The following is a 20,164-nucleotide window of genomic DNA, read 5'->3' on the forward strand; positions in this document are numbered from 1 at the left end:
TTTAATGGCATACAAAACATTGTACATCATTAATTTAAGCAAAGAAGAAAGCGTGTCTGAATCATCTATTAGAGAAACTGTATGTGTGTGTGTGCCCATCTAAAAGTAAAAAACTACAAAACAAAAGATCCACAAAGTAGGTATATTCCTAAAGAAAATTCTTTGTGGGTCAATTGGGCCTTGGGAGGGGGGAACTAATTCCACAAAGACTTATATGAAAGAATTTTCTAACTAACATTACTATTAATGAATTAAAAAAATGTATAAGATTAAACTACTAGCGGTGTGACCCGACGTTGCCCGGAACGGAATGATGATCAAACGTTTCATACTACCATATTTTTATTGTCAGCAAAATTAGTGAAATCGGCCATTGTTCAATCAAATCGATTTATTGCCTACTTTCGTTGGTGGCCCATCGCAGTGTACCAAGAAGCAGCTCCACATGTTTTGACACAGAGGCTTAGTTCACAATACACTGTAGTCTACATGGCACTGTATAGAACCTACTTTTGATTTTTTATATATATATATATATATATATATATATATATATATAAAATGGCTTGAATTAAAGTTTAAAATGAAAAAGTTAAGTATCATGCTTCAATTGTGCTTTTAACAGACACCTTCATTTTCTTGTTATATCAAAGAATCTACAGCTGATTTTACACGTCAGGCCTTTCAGCTTTCATTAGATTCTAATTATCGTTACTTATCGAAGACATTCTGATACAAAACCTATCAAAGAACACTGCTAAGCATATAAAGTATCCTCGTGTGAAATTTCATAAAAATTGGCCCAACCCTTTTTAGAGTCCATAGGGAACAAATTCACACAAGCTCCTTTTCAATAATAGAGAACCGATTTTAAAATAACATTCTTTGGATTTTTTTTTCTCTTCTTCATGAGCCCAAAATGATCTTTTCTTTTTAAATGAATACAAATTTAGAAAATTGTTTTATTTATTTTTTTTTTGTTTGTTTTTTAGTATAATTATATTTATAATAAAAAAAGTACATTTTTTATTTGTTTGATGTTTTGGAGTATTTGCACTATCTGAAGAAGTACGCTCAATTTGGTCGTTATAATCAAGTTTCGGCTGAGGTAACCTCCGATCTTCAAATTAATCCTTTTAAACTTGGAAATATACTAGTTGAAGCAGAAAGTTTCTAGCAACTATTTTCTCCAACTCTCAACTAATTCCATAAGGATATGTGGGATCAGTCAAATAGATAACATTGTGGACTATGAAATCTCCACACAGACTTCAAATCTTATCTGAAATACTGAATTTAATTATGCAGAAATACTTTCAGACAATGTATGAAGCCAGAATTCCGAGCCAGACTAAAATAACAGGTATTCAATTAATTATGTATAGTTGGTGCTGTGTTTCTGCAGGATTTCTAAAAGGGTTGGTATAATGTAAAACAAACAAACCCAATCGCATAAGTGGTTGCTTAGAAGTTGAGATTCCAGATTCTTACTGAAACTGTGCTGGGAAAAGGATTATTTTCAAACGGTTTATATAAAAAAAACTCAAGTTTGAATTAATGAAGTGCTATACAGACAACACAGGGAATGTTATGCATTCTATGAGAGCAGTCATGGATAAATCACAAACTGCTAATGTAAATCGTTCGATAAGAAAAGTTATTCCAACTTACCATACATATATGAATCATAGAGACCTTGTTTGGGCGAGTGGTATTGTGGAGAGTCTTGCCGATATTCATCAGGACTGGGGGAGTAAACCTGAAAAGAAATAAAAAAATAAGTTGACAAAGATTTGCTGCTTATCTAGTTTTATCCAAATAAAAAAAAATTATAATTACACAAAAACTTAAGTAGCTGTTTTGTCACAAAAAAAGGCTGTACACTAAAATTTATGCAAATTCATCAAGTATTTTTGTTTTTATGAAATAAAATCAATTTTGATTGGTAAATAATGATTGTATTATTTAATGTTCCTTTATTCTTTATCTTAATGTAAGCAGAAAATGGTGTTAAAATATACTTTTCTGAAAAATAAAATAAATTTGTTAAGTCTAACATGTAAGTAGATTTTTTTTTTTTTTAAATTAATGATCAGTTTTTAATATTGAACTAAAACTGGATACACATCAGATTTTTTTTTTTGTAAAGAAAAACTTTCATCCTGAATGAAAATCTGCAAAGTGGTTGGAAGATTTTTGCTAAGACAAACAAATCTGACCGAAAAAGGATGAGAAATACAAATGAGTTTTATTAGAGCAAGTGACAATTTTTTTTTTTTAAACTTCAACTATTTTTCAAAATGAAAGCAGTAAACTAAATTGGTTCAGCATTCAAATCTACATGAATCAAGCTGCACCTCATACAGTTGTTGAAAGAAAATGTATCTGTGGATAATTATATATTTAAAAATTTTAAATCTATTAAATTTTGAACATTTTTAAGAAAAAAAAAAAAAGAAAAAAAAGCATAGTTCAAATGAATTTCATGTGTCAGGAAAGATTGAAGCAAAAAATGATAAAAATAAGACTTTTCTTTCTCCCTTTCATATCTACAAATAGCAAGTCGACACTGACCCAAAACAAAAACATTGCTTACGGGATTCCTACTCTCATCCTTATTTCCCTACTGACAGTCTTCTAATTATTTAAACGACAAGTCCCTTTTTGGTAATTGAATGTTTAGAACAAGTAAATGAAGATGGGTAACATGGTAACTAATTCACATAGCAAGCGCTGTAGTGCTGACTTATGACGATGCTATCTCTACCATTCAAATGAATTGGTTATTTTCTTTGATAATTATTAGTGATTGGATGTTTCCAATATTTTTCATCCTAATTTTGATTGTTTTAAAATTTATAACTATTAGGCTATAGAGTTGTGTTATTTCTAAATAGAAATCAAATTACCAGAAAACCCATATAATATAGCCATATATTTTTCGCAAACATAAAAATACACTGGAAACAGGGAATATCTAAAGATTTTAATTTTATTGGTACTTTAAAATCAATATTTATGATTAGTACCAGCAATAGAAAATTAAGTTTTAATAAAAATAAATCAAATAAATTAAAAGAATCATCTTTTTTTTTTTAGACAATTTTTTTCTTATTCCACAAAACCGCTTGGCCTTCGGGACAAGATCAAAGTGTAGTATCTGTTCTTCAGATGCTGCACTTCTATTTCTTGTTCTCTTTCGGTGGAGGAGAAATCTTTCACGACTGAGGCAATTTTTATTTTTGTACCTTTTCTCCACGTTAAAAAACGACCCTGGTGTCTAACTGTCCCGTGGGGAGGCATAGTAAATAGGTACTAATAATTACACTAATAATTATAGAAATATGTATAAAATTGTTTTTAATTTTGAAAATTATTTTACAAAAATAAAATATTGCACAAGTTTACATTTATGTTGCCTCATTTATTTGTATTTTAAAGGGTTTATAAAAATTCAAAAAGCTGAATTATTTTCACAAAATCGCATACTTATAAAAGCCTGTATTTACTATTGCAGCAGACGACAGTTATTTTTTTTTTTAATCATGAACAAAAAGAAAAAATATGCAATAAAAAAACATTTGCAATATGGCCTGACCCCCTCAAGCAGAATAAATACAATATATATTAACGTTCATGTACTCTTTAAATATCTGACATTTTGTATTTGAAATTCTGTTAATCATCAATGTAATCACGATCTAGAATAAAATTTGGTCATAAAACTTTCGAATAATCAACTGAATTTGATCAAACGAAAAGAAAAAAAAAACACTTGCATAAACTATAAATATTTCTGTGGGTGTTTATTCAATTGTCTTTGCAAAGCAAAGTTGGACAAGATCATTTTTCTTTTTTTTTTAAATATATGAAAGGGATCTCCTTTTTTTCGGATAGATCAAAAAGAAAAATTGCCCTAGTCAAGAAGGATCTCTCCTAAAGGAACAGAACATGGGGGGGGGGGGGAAGAAAAAAAAGAAATAAAGTCATGTTGTGTGTATGGATAAAACATTTGGTAAAGAAATGAGTAATTTCCTATTTTACATGTATTCAGCAGATACATTATTATTCGACATAACCTTAAAAAATTAAAAAATCATGGTTTACTGATATAAAACAAAGATAATTTAACAAAAAAAATAATATTATCGATGCAATATTCACCCTATTCTTGTAATGTCCTTTTTTGTTCAAAGTTATTTTATTACATTATAAAACAAAATTTTTTTAAAAAGTGCTTTTGTTTTTTTTATACTAACATGTAATCTAGTCCTTAATATATAAATAATTTTCCTAAAAATCAATAACATTCAAACACCTATTAACTAAGAAATTACCTGTGTTCATAGCTCTCCAAAAATTATGATTGGATATATTAGGGGTATTAATGATAAAAAAAAAAAAAAATGAAACCCAATTTGCTATAAAAATAAATCGGCCCACAAAATTGAACTGCAGTTTATGTAAAACTGATAACTATAGCTTTTGTTACTTTATACATTCATTTCTATTATGTATAGAGAGTCCTGTTTAGAATATAAATAAAATAACGGATCCCTGGAAAAAAGAAAATAAATACTTCATATATTAACGTTCCAGTATGCAAGTGTAAGTGAAAATTCTTAAACCACCCAACTATAAATATTATATTATAATTCTTGACACCAGTAACTAAATATGGAGTTTAAGTGTTGGTTGCAGAAAATTAGGTGCATAAATAATTATTTTTAATGTCTACAAACACCAGTGTTTCATGCTTTCAGGAATCATCAGTGCAAGGAGTTATGATTACAGCCGGTCGGGAGATCCGAACTCTGCCATGAAGCCATCTGATTATTTAGCAAGGAACAAACCACACGGCCAATGTTAATCATGCAAAATACAGTTGAAATTAAATGTGTCTAGACGGCTAGTGATTTTATGATTATAATATCTGCGCATGCGAGCTTAATTGACCAACTTTTAACTTCTAACTTCAATTTAGAGTGCTCAACAATAAGAAAGGAGCTGACATATATAATAAAACAGGGAAATTTAAAGAAATTACAAAATTTATAAATATGAAACATTTTAATATCTTGCACTGGCAAGAAAGATTTCAAAATCTATCACCCACACATATGTGAGGAGTGTTCCAAAAGTAATGCTTCCTATTTTTTTTTTCTGCCTAATTGAATCAGAGATGGTTGCAAATTGCTTTGCTATGCTGAGTGAACTTATGCATTCATGACCTGAAAGTTTTCATCTCTCTGTTGTAGATATTGACGAGGTGAGGCTAAGAAAGCAACCTCTGTCATAGAAGTGCACTAGAAGCAAAGATGCATCATTGAATTCTTAGCAAAAGTGCTGTGAGAATGATAGTGACTACGTAGAAAAATAAATTCCAAAACACAAAGGGTTACTCGTTTTAATGTTATCACTCCAATCTTCATAGCTCTAACTTTTTAAATAAAAAATAGGAGGCTTTACCTTTGGAACAACCCTTTGTATATGTGTGTGTGTGGGGGGGCAGCATTATCTGACATTTTATTAATAACTAAAAAGTGATTTTAATTTAAAAAAAGTTAATAAGGAGTTCAGAGCTGTGCACAGGGGTACTCACTGGTTTCTTGAGAGACAAAAAATTTACTAAACTGTATTTAAATTAATCTTACTACTCCACCAGTTGACCATGATAAAGTGTGTATGATTATTAGGGCTGTGACAACAGAATACTCTTTTCATTCTTTTGACTCAAGTATATATCCGATACAGACACAATCAACTGAGAACCACATCCATCTTTATAAAAAAATATAAGATATTAACGGCTATATACTCAAGGGTCAAAACAATGGAAAGAATATGCTGTTGTCACAGCCCTGATGATTATATAGTCCATTGTTCAACCTGAGTATTCATACTGTCAATGTACACACACATACATATACGTTTTTTTTTTAAAATCTAGAAGTTTCTACATTTCAAAAACATCTCTTGTATTTTTCAGCTAAAACATTAGTCTTAATTACAAGTGAATAAATTTATGTGAATGCGCGTGGTAAAAAAAAAAAAAAAAAAAAAAAAAATAATTACAAAAACAAGAACTAAAGTACTCAATCCAAATAAAAAAATACAGAGCCGATATAAATTCAATCATATTTGTCTATTTGAATGTAGACATATTTAGGCAATTTTTTTACTTAAATTTGTTTTACTTAAATTTGTTTTCTTGAGGCTTTAAAAAAAAAAAGAAAAAAAGTTTAAAACTATTCGTCGACTTGATTCAAATTACCATAAAAGTAAAATATTACAACTTAAAAGTTCAACTGGCCATTTATATTGGGGGAGTGGGGTTAGTTTATTTATAACTGAACAATTACCTTTAAAATGACTTTTGTAGGTTTTCCGGTCGGCTAAAAAACAAATATCACCTTTAAAACTAGCACCAACAAATAGTTTTCCTGATATCAAGACGTTTTTTTTTGGGGGGGGGGGGGGGATGTCCAATGTAATATGTTATGATCTTCAAATTCTTTTTTTTAACCAAATAAACTATGTGCATAAAGTTCGTTTTTATTTCAACTTAAGTGAAACAAAATGGCAACCTATGGAAGCCATTAAGTAATACATGGGGGGGGGGGTCTTAATATCAGGAAAACTGTTGATGGTAGTTTTAAATGTGAAACTCGTTTTAAGCAGACCTGAAAACCTGTAAAAGACATTATTTTAAAAAGGTGAATATTCAGTTGGAAATAAACTGCAAATCGATTAAAAAAAAACGAATTGTATACATCTATGACTAGATTTGATCCTCACTAGTAAGAGATTCAAAAAAGAATAGAGTTCTCTATGCAGTAAATAATGTAAACAAAAATTGTCTAGCCACTATAAAGTCCTGATATGTTTAAACAGCTTTCTATGGGCGACTATACATAAAAGAAATCTATTTAATCTCTTCTTGACCAGCCTTTGCTGTGATTCCTATGAAACTCGTTTATATTAAAAGAGATTGGTATGCATCACAGTTTAATAGTTGATCTCTGAGCAAAATCAATTGCAGTAAAACGGGTCACATTAGAACAAAAAACAATGTCGGTCATAATTGTGCCTCAATAATCACTTAAAAATTGAAAATTAAAATACTAGAAAATTACATTATCACAAAATTAGCAACATTTATTAGATCTGTTTCTATCAGTATTGTTTAACTTTAGAGTTTTGAGCGATTATCAAAACTTGAATTAACTTATATTTTTAAGTAAAAAAATGCTTGAAGTTAACACAAAACTTATCCAAGTAGGTAGAGGAGTGACTTAGCTTGCGTTTTTGGTAAGATTTGTGTATTTATTTAATTTTTTTGTTTTTCACCCCTTTTCTGCTTTGTTAGCTATTCTGAGGGGGGGGGGGCAAAAAAAAAAAAAAAAAACACCCAGTTTTCTATTATTAGTCAACTTGAACAACATAATATGAAGCCTTTTCAGGTAAATGTGACTATCGAAATACCCTGGCCAAATAAAGGCTAACAAAATCGTTTGCATCAAACTTAAACACTGAACCGGAACTCAAAAACAAATTTTTTTTTTTTTTATTACCAGAAAATATGTATTTCCCCTGTTATTATTTTAGTAAGAACGAATTCCTATTAGATTTTCTTTATTTTTTTTAATGTATTTTGTCTTTTCTCATGAAATGTTTTTTATTCTTTATTTTTTTTAAAATTCAAATTAACTAAAGTAATGTCAAGTCAGTTGCATTAGAACGAAAAGAAAATCGGTTGAATAAGTAATGTTCTACTTGTATTGTCAAATTCACCTCAACAAGCAATACCTAAAATGTTGATAACTTCTACAGAATTTAAATCAAAGTGATTTTTTTTTGTGGGTGGCCGGCCTATTATGATGATCATGATATTTTATATTTATTTCATTTTAGTAAGATAAAATAGTAATTAATTCTTACTAAAATGATAACAGGTTAAAATAGGTAGGAATGGAAAAAAATAATTAATTTTATTTAATTTTAGTCAGAAAGGTAACGAAACATTTTAGTCAGAAAGGTAACGAAACATTTTAGTCAGAAAGGTAACGAAACATTTTAGTCAGAAAGGTAACGAAACATTTTAGTCAGAAAGGTAACGAAACATTTTAGTCAGAAAGGTAACGAAACATTTTAGTCAGAAAGGTAACGAAACATTTTAGTCAGAAAGGTAACGAAACATTTTAGTCAGAAAGGTAACGAAACATTTTAGTCAGAAAGGTAACGAAACATTTTAGTCAGAAAGGTAACGAAACATTTTAGTCAGAAAGGTAACGAAACATTTTAGTCAGAAAGGTAACGAAACATTTTAGTCAAAGATAACAAAATAATTTGTTTTTACTAAAATAACAGGAAACATCTTTTCTAGTAACAATAAAAATAAATTTTGTTTCATTTCGTTTTCGAGTTCCAGTTCGGTGTTTAAGTTTGGACATGGACGATTTTGTTTGAATAGTGATTTGGCCAGAGTATTTCAATAGCCACATTTACCCTTTTTCACTACCAACAAGAAAAATAAACAAAAACCAGTCACGATTGTGTTTTAGTCAAATCATATGTATTTGACTTGTGTTTATTTTAGATCTATGCGAAGTTTGTGTCCCTACGTAAAACTCCATCGGTTTAAGATTATAATGATTTTATAAGGACAAAATATTTTCGTTTGATCAGTATTCACCTTCACTTCCAATGTTATCTTTCAAATTTTGAATCTCACACCAGACAATGTTTTTATTTTAATCATTTTTAAACTATTATTTGCTATAGCGTTTCAATTATTTCCCACCCAGGTAATGTTGACTGGTTCTTTACCTGCCTCTACAACTAAAAATAGCTCATCTCAAAGTTGTGTTTGGAAGCAGAAGTTAATTTAAGAACGAAAACATGAAATACTATCCTAAAGAAACGAAACTTTTTCCATTTTTAGGCCAAATAAGTTACTCTAACTTATTTTTAAGTGTTAAAGTCAAAACACGGTTCACCTGAAACTGAAGAATCTACGCAATCTTGTAAGTTAACTAGGCACTAATTGTGTTTAAAAAGAAAAGAAAAACAAAATGCCTTAAAATAAGTAAAACCACTAAAAACTTATCCATTAGACAGAAGAGTAACTTATTTTGCCTTAGGCAGCATTTACGCTCAAAATTTTTTTTTCATCGGTTTTTTTTTTTTTGTGGAGGGAGGGTACAAAGATAGCGCCATGATATTCTCTCCTTTGAAGTCCCGAGAATTGCTTAGAGTAAAAAAATAAATAAAAAATAGCAGAAATTCATCAAATAAATACCACCATGGCATTTATTGGTTTGTTTTCATTACAAAACAGTATAAAATCAGTTTGTGGTCCTATAAAATGTTCTGCCGTGCCCCTACAAAAAGCCCACCTTCCCATAACACGTGCATTGTACAGGACCACAAAAAAAGCTATTTCGTTTCATTTCGATAATAATTTGCTGAAAAAAAAAAAATGAAGGGGAAAAAAATAAGAAAGCTATATTCAGTTTTGTTTCATATTTTCATTCTCGGTTCGATGTTTAGCTGTCCTAATTCAGCTTTGAGAAACTATTTCATTGGACAGAATCACACCCATGGTAAAGAACCAGTCAATATTACCCCCAGTCGATATCGATCATAAGCCTGAATAATACACTTGCTATGTACGGCAAAAATAGTGGAATAAATAAAGATAGGGGAAAGCCAATTTATAATTTTTTTGTAGGTTTCCGACTACTTTATTGTATTTGAAAGATTAAAGTCTAAAGTTAATTTCCAAAAGGAAAAAAATATTTGTACACGTGAAAGGAAAAAAAGAAACAAAAAGTTATGAAAAATGTTTTCGCGGCAAGTAAACAAATTCAGCTAAATTTTGAAGTTAAATAAATTCATTGTAAAAATCATTTGAAAGATAATTAGCTCTGTGTCTATTTCAAAGATAATTAGTAAAATAAAGTCCTCAGATATTGAATTACATAAAAAAAAACAAAGAAAACCCCACCTGTTCGTAAAAAAAGGCTTAATTAGCCCCCCAAACAGGAGATTCTCGCTTTGTTCAACCAAAGATCAAATACTGACTTTTAACAATTGAAATACAAATACAAATACTTTCGTTAAGGTTACCAGAAATACAAATACAAATACTTTTATTCCTAACTCTAAAAATACAAATACAAATACAAATACTAACGCTACAAATACAAATACTTTTATTCCTCAATCTCAAAATACAAATAAAAATACAATAACTTTTAATTTTAGTCATAACTCTAAAACTAGACTTTGTTTCCAAGAACAATCTATGCGTCATTATTAAGGCAAATGTGTCTATTAATCCAAGATAGTTAGAAAATCTATAATTATTGACTTTTAATTAAACTTTTGGGACTACTCAGGAAAAAGTATATGAATACTTAAAAATATTCATTTTAAATTCAACTTTAAATAGCTATAGTTATAAGTTTTCAAATTTCTATAAATTGAAAATAAATTAATTCAATTAATTTCAAAACACTACTTTTAAAGAATTTCAAACGAAAAATACAAGAATTAATTATTTCAGAGGAAATATACTCAGTGACCTAATTGGCAGGGACAAGGCGCCAGCACTAAAAAATGTCCCCAAAATGGTTTCATACTCAACTGTGAACTCTTTGAAAGGGTCCATATAGACATTTAGTAAGTAACTGTGAAACCGGATTAAACATTTAGGTGTGAGATTCGCTTAGTGCTAGAGGGTGTAAATCCATGAATGGGAGTGGGAGGTCAAAAGTTTTTTTTTTAAATCTACAAATTTAGACATCCAAACAACTGTTTAAATTACTTTATTACAACTTTTTCTTTAATAATCCATATTTAATAAATATTTATATAAAATTATCCGAAAAAGGCCAAATTTGAAGCATAAATTTGAAAAAAAAAAAAAAAAAAAAAAAAAAATTTTGAAAGCCAAACTGCTTCAAAAAAAGCCAAATTCCCGAAATTTGGCCTTAAAAAAGCCAAGCTGGCAACCCTGAAAGCTACTTGACTCACAGACTTATCGTCACTCAACTAGCAGCAGCGTGTGTGACTGGAAGTGGACAGGGCTGGTAGACTGGTACACGTACGCAACATGTATGTGAACAGGGTTGGATCAAATACTGACTTTTAACAATTGAAATGCAAATACTTTCGTTTAGGTTATCAGAAATACAAATACAAATACTTTTACTCCTAAGTCTAAGAATACAAATACAAATACATTTATTCCTAAATCTAAAAATACAAATACAATTACATTAAAATTGTATTTAAATACAATTGAAATACAAATACAATTGTATTTGATCCAACCCTACAAGTCACATAGATTATACTGAAGCCCAAAATCTCAGTTGAAAGGCTGTCTGAAAATGGCATCAGGTAGTTAAAGGGGGGTAGGGCGTGCCCCCCCAGCCGTGCATCCGTACATTCCTATCGTGAACGTTTTTACCATTTTTTAAATTTAATCATTTTTCGATGTTCCTGCTTTGAATTAATTTTTTTTAATTTTTCAATCTATCTATATAATTATAAGACTCAAATGACCTTTTAACAGGTGTTGTGTAACCCAACATCTGGTTTACGACTTCCGGTTGCGCATGTTTACATAAATAATCAACGCGACAATAAAATGTATTATTTTACTGTGTATGTTTTCAGTGACCCAATTGTTTTTTGTTTTTCACATTTAAATCATCCAAATAAATTGTTAATACTTTCTGCATTTTTTTTTCTTTTACATCGTTCATTTCCGTATTATGTTTAAGTTATTTTAATGCAATTTTCTTAAAAATAAATCTACGTTAACCCGTTGACAACCATAGGAACATTTTACAACAGCGATTTTTAAAAAAATTTATTCGATTTTTTAATACACCTTTCATAAAATACATTCATACATTTTCTTCTACACTACCAATATAAATAACTGAAAATGTTTTTTTAATTTGCGTTACAAATAAATAATCAACGCAACAATAAAACATTGTTTTACTGTGTATGTTTTCAGTGTCCCAATTGTTTTTGTTTTTTTCGCATTTAAATTAAAAGATATCAAAATTTGAATTTAACTTTAAGTATTATGGTATCTGTTCAGTGTACATTTATCTATAACTATGGCAAACCACTTATAATTCAATGACTGTAAGGTTTTTTTTTTCTTCAAAAATAAATCATAAACAGAACGACCCATAGAAATCTATATTCTTTTTTCATTTTAATATAGAAATGTTTTTGTTATGTCACAAAACTATTTTCTTTACGTCACAAGTGCCACGCTCATACATTAATTCCATAGCTTATATAACGTACTGACATAATGGGTCACAGGTAGTTTAGTATTATATAAAAATGGTTACGCCGAAAATAAAAGGAAAATATTACAATCTTACATATAAAAATTATGTGAAACCCGTAATCTAAAAACAAAACAGTTGAAATACATTTTGCAATTATTTTTGTGTGAAAATATTAAATAAACAATGCTTAATTAATGATAACATCAGTAGTTTGTAGAAATTAATTTTTCTTCTAGTTATCTTGAATTCATTAATACAGACTGAGCTTTTTTCGTAATGTTCCTGTAAAAATAATTTATTTTAACTGTTACAATTGCTTTATTTTCATAAAAAAAAAGCAAGAATAAAATCATGCATTAATTATTTTTTTTTTTACTAGTGAAAACCATCACTTTATTTTTTGTTTAAACAAAATTAATATTTTCACTGAGATTTAAATAAAAATGGGTTTATTATATTCAGTGATCATTATTTGATAAATGCTAAAATATTTCATTAAAATTGGTTAATTTCCTGATTTTTGGTGAATTTTTAAGTAAAAGGGAGGGTTCAAAAATTTTATACATTTGAGCATCGGCATTTATTTTGCACGTACCTATCATTTGCTTATTCCGGAGCGTTTTTTATTTTCATGATTTGAGGGAAGGGGAGGGAATAATTATTTTTTTGCGATTTTTTTTTTTTTTTTTTTTTTTGGAGCCGGCGAAGGGATGCTAAATCGAGACGAATTTGAGACGCTAAAACTGAAAAAGTGTCTCAAAATTCACCGCCTGCCCTGGCTTTCTTTGTGCACATTAATCTCAATTAGTTTTATAAAGACAATGTTTCCCACTCTCAAATCATGTTCTTAATGTATGTGTGTGTGTGTGTGTGTGTGGGGGGGAAAAAAAAAAAAAAAACAACATTGGATTTTAGATCATTTTTTCATTATGTAGGTTTTCACGCTTTTTATTTTTTCTGCGGATTACCGTGGATAACAGACTTAACTTTCGGGGGGGGGGGGGGTTTACTTTTAACGCGTGTGTGTGTGTGTGTGTGTGTGTGTGTGTGTGTGTGTATGTATGTATGTATGTAGGGGGGGGCATTTTTAAATTATAACATTCTATTGATACCCCTACTTTTCGGTGGTCAATAAGCAAAACTCCTTAAGATATTTTCATGATATAAAAAAAAAAACTTTAATAGAACGTCATAATTTAAATTCCAAATTTTTTTTTTTCTTGCAAATGAAAGTCGAGTCTTATCAATGTTATTAACAAGGAGGGAGGGGGGAGGACTCATTTAGGTCCGCCAACGATTTTTGTAAGTTTTGGGTATGCTGAACATGAAAATTGCTATCTTGCCTACTTGGCAGACGAGGAGGGGGGCGCCAGGGGAGATAAACATTAAGCAGTGATCAGAGTTATCTCCCCTGAAGCTCCCTCCTCGTCCACGAAATCAGCAAGATGGCTGCAACACGATCTCGTTAAAAAAAAATAAAAATAAAAAACCTACTTGATCAAATTAAGTGAAATTTGTTTTATAAGAACTTAATTACCTAACGGGTACGTACATTATACATGTTTTCCAATATTTAATTTTTTTTTAATGTCTTCATTAAACTAAACAAGTACCGAGTGTTCTCTAAATTATTTCACCCGATTTCATCATGACAGACGAAAACACTACTCACTTAATCGTAAAATTTAATTTTTTTGAATAATAAAATACTACTTTTTCGATTTACGTTATTTTTTTTTTTTAACATTTCATCTTCGTCCTGTAACGAGTACGTACATAATGTTTCCTTTACTTTAAATTGCCGGCATAAGTGCCAATTTAAATCAGCCCCAAAAGGGTGCAACTTAAAGAAGGTTCCGCAGTAGGTGTATATGTTTACATTGTTTTGAAGTAAAATTAAGAAATTAATATATTAAAATATTGTTCATATCCATCTTCATTAACAAGAGTTACTTCTTGGTAGCTTCAGTTTTTAACCTAAACTTTCCGAATATCAGAACGAGGCTCGTCTGTGGGACCTACTTCTTTAAGCAACCCCTCCCCCCCGCAATGTTAAAAGTTATTCAATAAACTTAAAAATTTCCTGCTAATGAAAGTGAAGTTTGTTATCGACGATAATCCGCAGGATAAAAAAGAAAAACGTATGACAGGAGGGAAAGCTCATTCAATCAAATTTTACGACTAAGCAAGTTGTTAGTGTTTTCATCAGCTATGATGAAATAAGGGGAGGCAACTCTATTCGAAGTATCTAGACAAAAATCAGCTTTATATTTAATAGTCCCTAAAAATCTTAAATTTTTATTTTCTTAGTATAAAAAAAAACTACTTTGATTTGTTTTACTATACACAGATTCGAAAAAGTTGTCAAAAAACATAAATAAATGTAATCAAACGCAAGATTAGTTACTTTTCTACCTAACTGGATAATTTTTTAGTGTTTTTATTTAATGTAAAATGTTTAATCGGCTCGAAAAAGTGTTTACCAATGTATTTGAAAATTGCAAATGGCGGTATACTCGCTGTTGAACACAGCAAGTTTGGAAAAACTAGTTTAAAAAAAAAAAAAAAAAAAAAAAAAAAAAAATTACAAAATACTGCTAGAAACTCACTCAATATGTTACCATGACATAGGCGGACATATATTCGGTCGGTTCTTAACAGTATTTTGTATATTTTTTTTTGTTTAAACTCATTTTCCCAAACTTACCGTGTTCAACAGCGAGCATGCCGCCATTTTTCTTTTTCAAATATATCGATAAACTCTGTATGATTTTCGAACCGATTACGTTTTAAAGTAAAACCACTGAAAACTTTCACAAATAGGTAGAAGAGTAACGTATCTTGCCTTTGATAACATTTGTTACATATTTATTTTTTATTTTTTTACCACTTTTTCGAATCTATGTGTATAGTAACAGAAACCCAATTATATTTTAAATAGAATTTCTATGGTATCGTTAAGTCATTAAATTAATTTAACAAAATCGTTATAAACTGTAATGTTGTTATTAAGGTAATGTTTTAATCGATAAAGGGTTGAATGTAGCGACGGACAAAATGAGGATGGAGTGTAAAGTTTTTGATGGAGTCTCTTTAAAAATTCTAGCCGAAAAAAAAAAAAAAAAAAAAAAAACTCAAGTAATCTAATCAATATAAAATTTTCACCAATTAAGTAAAGAACGAACTTTATCAAATTTCATTTTTCTTTTTTCATAATCGATATAGCCTACATGACCCCCCCCCCCTTTCATTTGTGGTTACTTCTGCCGTAAAAATAAAAAACAGAACTGAACATACTTCCTGCATGAGGAGAGGGGGATGAAGATTGTAAAAAAAAAAAAGAAAAAGAAAAGCTTTTTCAAATTCGAATTTTATCTTTTCTTTATTGAAGTGTGAAATTCGTTAGATATGTTAATTATATTTTAGATTAGCATAATTTTTTTCTTTTTTTTTTTTAAACAAAAAACAATTAAATCTTGAAAAATAAATTAAAAATCTTCAGTACTTGTACAGTTTAGTCAAGGCATTAAAAATGAAAGTATTAAAAAACAAAAAAATTATATTGTACGTACTCGTTATGGAATAAAGTTTTCATGTAAAAAAAAAAAATCATTTAATTTGATCAAATAGGTTTTTTTTTTAACCGAAAAAAATCAAATTTTAATGAGATCGATCGGGTAGCGACCATCTTATTTTATTTTTATTTTTTTTCACTTAGAAGGGAGAGGCAACGAGAGGTAACTCCAGTCACCGCTTAGTTTGTCAGAATTTGAAGAGATTATTTTGAAACATGAGCAGAAAAAAATACTTAGATAAATATTTTAGTTTTTTTCACTTATTTTACAGAATTTGTGTCCTTTTTTAATTTTGTTCTTTGTTAATCACTTTTTCGTTTAAAGGACCCCCCTCCTCGTGCCAAATGGCGACGATAGATCGATCTCATTAAAATTTAATTTTCCTGTGTAAAAAAATAAATAAATAAAAAATTGATCAACTTAAGTGACTTTTTTTCAAAGAACTTCATTCCATAACGGGTACGTACAATATAATTATTTTTTTTCAATGTCTTGATTAAACTGTACAGGTACCAAATGTTTGGGTGATTAAAAACTATAGCTCCCTCATTATTTTCCTTAGTTTTCTATTTTCGAGTGATTATCGAGACTCCTAAGACGTGATCCTCCTCTCATGTCAGACATTTTTGTTCAAAAGTAACACTCCACTAATTTTTTTTTTTAAACTAAACTTGAAAATAAGTTGAACCACTAAAAACTTCCAAGGCTAGGTAGAAAACAAACACCTAGAAAAATAAATATTTTTTTTTAAAACAGTAAACAAATAAAAATATTTAAAAAACAAAAAAAAACAATATCTTATATTATCATTGTGAAAGTTTAAAGTTGTTCACAAATAATGTATGTTAATACATTTTAATTAGTTAAAAAAGTGTGTTCTGGTATGCTGAAAACGAATATCACATTTAAATTTGAGACATAAGTAGTTTTCTGGATATTAAGACCTTTATTATCCAATGTAATCCATTATGTTTTCATTATTGGACATGTTTTCCCAATTGAATAAGTATTAATACGCATGTGTTACAAAACCCCTTCTCACCATGGTAAGAATGGCGTCAGTTAATGAAATTCATTCATTCATTGGGAGAAAAAATGTCTTAATATCCGGAAAACTACTTGTCTGCCCGAAATTTGAATGTGATATTCGTTTTCAGCAGACCCAAAAACCTGAACACGACGTCAATTGTGTTGAGTTGCAGGTAAAGTAAAAATTATAGTATCTGTAGAATTCTATTTTAGTACTTTTACGCTATTTCAATAAATAATCGATTATTATTAAATAAAAACATAACATTGAAGCGAAACATACAAGTAGTCGTTCGTTTTCATTAAAAAGCAAGCGAAAAGGGCGAGATTTTTCTTTAAGACAAAAAAATAAGCTAAATTCTTTTTACACGTTTAGAGTTAATGGAATTTAAAATAGAGTAAAACACGACTCGATAATTTATTTATAATAACTAAAAAAAAAACAAAAAAAAAAACTATCCAAACTTAAAGCGACATTTTCTTTTTTTAAGACGCTAAAAAGTTTTGATTTAACTATATTTTTTTAAAACAATTTGGTCCAAGCTGTGGATGAGGCATCCTACCGGACGTCAGACATTCTCCCGCCACCTCAGTCCAATCAAGAAATCTTTTCAACGAGTCTAACCGTCCCTTTTGTGCATTGTTTGGAATCTCTTTTACTTGGTTCACCGGGTATATTTGCCAGGTAGTTTTTGAAATTCTTTTTCAAAAGTCCTGTTACTTCTTTAATTACTGGAATGATGGAAATCTTCCTAAGATTCCAGTTTCTTTTCATGTCGTACGTAATACTTTTGGTACTTCATTATCTTTTCCCTCCCAGCTTTGTTTAATCCAGCATAATCTGGATCACTAAATTCTAAGGTTGCTTCTTTCTGCTTGTCCTATGTCAGGTTTGATAGATCCGTTTAAAAATAGGGTTGAATGTGTGCGAACAAAAACGTGAAAAATTTTCCACGATTTTTCTCGAATTGAATCAACTGTTTCACACACACACACACACACACACACAACCGATTTATTTTAAACGATTGCATTTTGGTTAAATTTGCAGTTGTATTTCTTTTTATCGGTTTTAACATCGTTCGTTGTTATATCTTCAGAAGTATTTTTTTTAATTCTCCTTTTAAGAACCGGAGTTTCATTTTGTATGATTGCCTTTCTATTGTACCTATTTACTATGCCTCCCCACGGGACAGAGTTAGACACCAGGGTCGTTTTTTAACGTGGAGAAAAGGTACAAAAATAAAAATTGTCTCAGTCGTGAAGGATTTCTCCTCCACCGAAAGAGAACAAGAAATAGAAGTGCAGCATCTGAAGAACAGATACTACACTTTGAGATATTAAAATACTACACTTTGATCTTGTCCCGAAGGCCAAGAATTAACCTGTATCTATTGTAACTAGTTACAAAACTTGGTGAAAGTGCGCTGGTTGACCATCGGAAGACTTACATTTAAGAATTTGTGATTAAATTGTTAGGTTAAAGTACAGATATTTTGGGATCAGTATGGGACATTTCTATTTTTATTTTTTTACCGTTTGTTGTAAGGCAATTTAAGGAAATATCACCGTGACTACACGTCTGTAAAGATATGCACAGAAGGTCAGGGAGCAAGAAAGTAATAATGAGAAAGTGAAGCCTTTTTAAAGTCATTAAATTTATTTTTATCAAACATTTTTCTGCTAATATGAAAGATTAGACTTTACTAAGATAATCGTCGAAAAAAAAAAAAAAAAAAAAAAAAGTATATACCTTTTTTATATATATTCCTAACACTTGAAATATATAAGTGAATGAATAAATAATTAAATGGCTGGGACTTTTTCACCAATATTGTAGGGGGGGGGGCATTACCACCCCTCCCCCATGAAAGAAACGGGGATATAGTGTAAGCTGATTTACATTTCTATTTATAGAATTTCTTCTTTCCAATCTCCAAAGGCGGACCAAGGCACAGGCCAAACTAGTCTCGTGTATGTGTGTCGACCAGAAAGTCATTTTCGGGTTCAAAATTTCGAAAACTTTCGAAGGGCCACAGATTTTACTCCACTACGTAATTTACTCGATGGATATATATATATATATATATATATATATATATATATATCACGTTTACATTTTTTTTTTAATACAATTTTATAAATTAGTCTTCCCTAAACATCTCTAAAAGTCACCACAGTATCCTCCCCCATATATAAAGCGATGTAACTTTATTATTATTATTATCAACTATTGTACCATTTAAAAGAAGGGCAAAATTCGCATAGTTAACACAAGTCTGACATCACGGAATCATACTTTTTTTTTTTTTTTTTTCACATTCGGTTGGCAGTCTCTAGTCTTCCCCTATTTTATATTATTTCAATAAATACTTGATTTCTTAAATTATTATAGAGCGTTTCAAACTGAATTCCTTTTTATTACACACGCGTTCGATAGACGCTAAAAAGTTGTAATCGGACAATAGGCATCTCCAAACGGTTGTATAGAACGCCATCCTTGTACACAATAACTAGTGACGTCATCATTTCGTGTGTTTACTATAGTCTGGGTCAATTTCTATGGAAAATCATTTATGCAGAAATTTATGAATAAATAAAATGCAAAAAAAAAAAAAAAAAAAAATGAATAAGTGAAAGTGTGTCTGTACACGCAATAACAGTCAATTTTTAGTCTACAGACTCGAAATTTGATATACAGGTTACTAAGATTTGGGAAAATCGATGTGATCGGTTTTTGGACAGAAATTTGGCGACTAAGGGGTCAAAGTTCAATGATTTGACCATTGAGAATTCTACCAAACTCCGACAATTTTGGGTCTACGCACTTGTAATTTTAGATATAGGTTTCTTGGACATGGATGTAACTTAATAACTTGATTTGAGCCCAAAACAATAAATTTTAAGGGGTCATAATAGGGGTCAAAGTTTTAAAAAATTGACCTCTGCGGTCTCTTCCAAATTACTCAGACAATTTCTGGTCTAAATATTTGAAATTTTACATAAAGGGTATTCAGAGATAGAGCAAGCTTTTTCATCAGTTTGGGTCGAAAATTTTTAGTTACCAATATATAAATGTACATATGTATGTCTGCCTTAAACTTTCAATAGAGGCGAAGGATTTTACCAAGATCAGTATCGTTTTAAAGTTCGACCTTTCATACGACAAATATCGAAAAATTGGCTAAAAACATCAATATTTTCCCCTTCAACTAGGCACTTTTCTACGGGGGG

The 20,164-nt window shown here is 29.8% G+C and overlaps 1 protein-coding gene across 50 annotated transcripts in view; it reads right to left on the reverse strand.

The window, feature by feature from the left end:
* Window positions 1–20,164, reverse strand: part of LOC145245847 (transcription factor 12-like) — a 290,146-nt gene that overhangs the window by 44,098 nt on the left and 225,884 nt on the right. For all 50 annotated transcript variants that reach the window (XM_080107513.1, XM_080107554.1, XM_080107518.1 and 47 more), the window contains one exon: window positions 1,672–1,759. In XM_080107513.1, the coding sequence (XP_079963639.1) occupies window positions 1,672–1,759 (88 nt within the window). The remainder of the gene's footprint in view (window positions 1–1,671; window positions 1,760–20,164) is intronic.

This window comes from Euprymna scolopes, chromosome 23, assembly GCF_053919585.1.
Source record: "Euprymna scolopes isolate OS-2025 chromosome 23, ASM5391958v1, whole genome shotgun sequence".
Lineage (NCBI taxonomy): Eukaryota > Metazoa > Mollusca > Cephalopoda > Sepiida > Sepiolidae > Euprymna > Euprymna scolopes.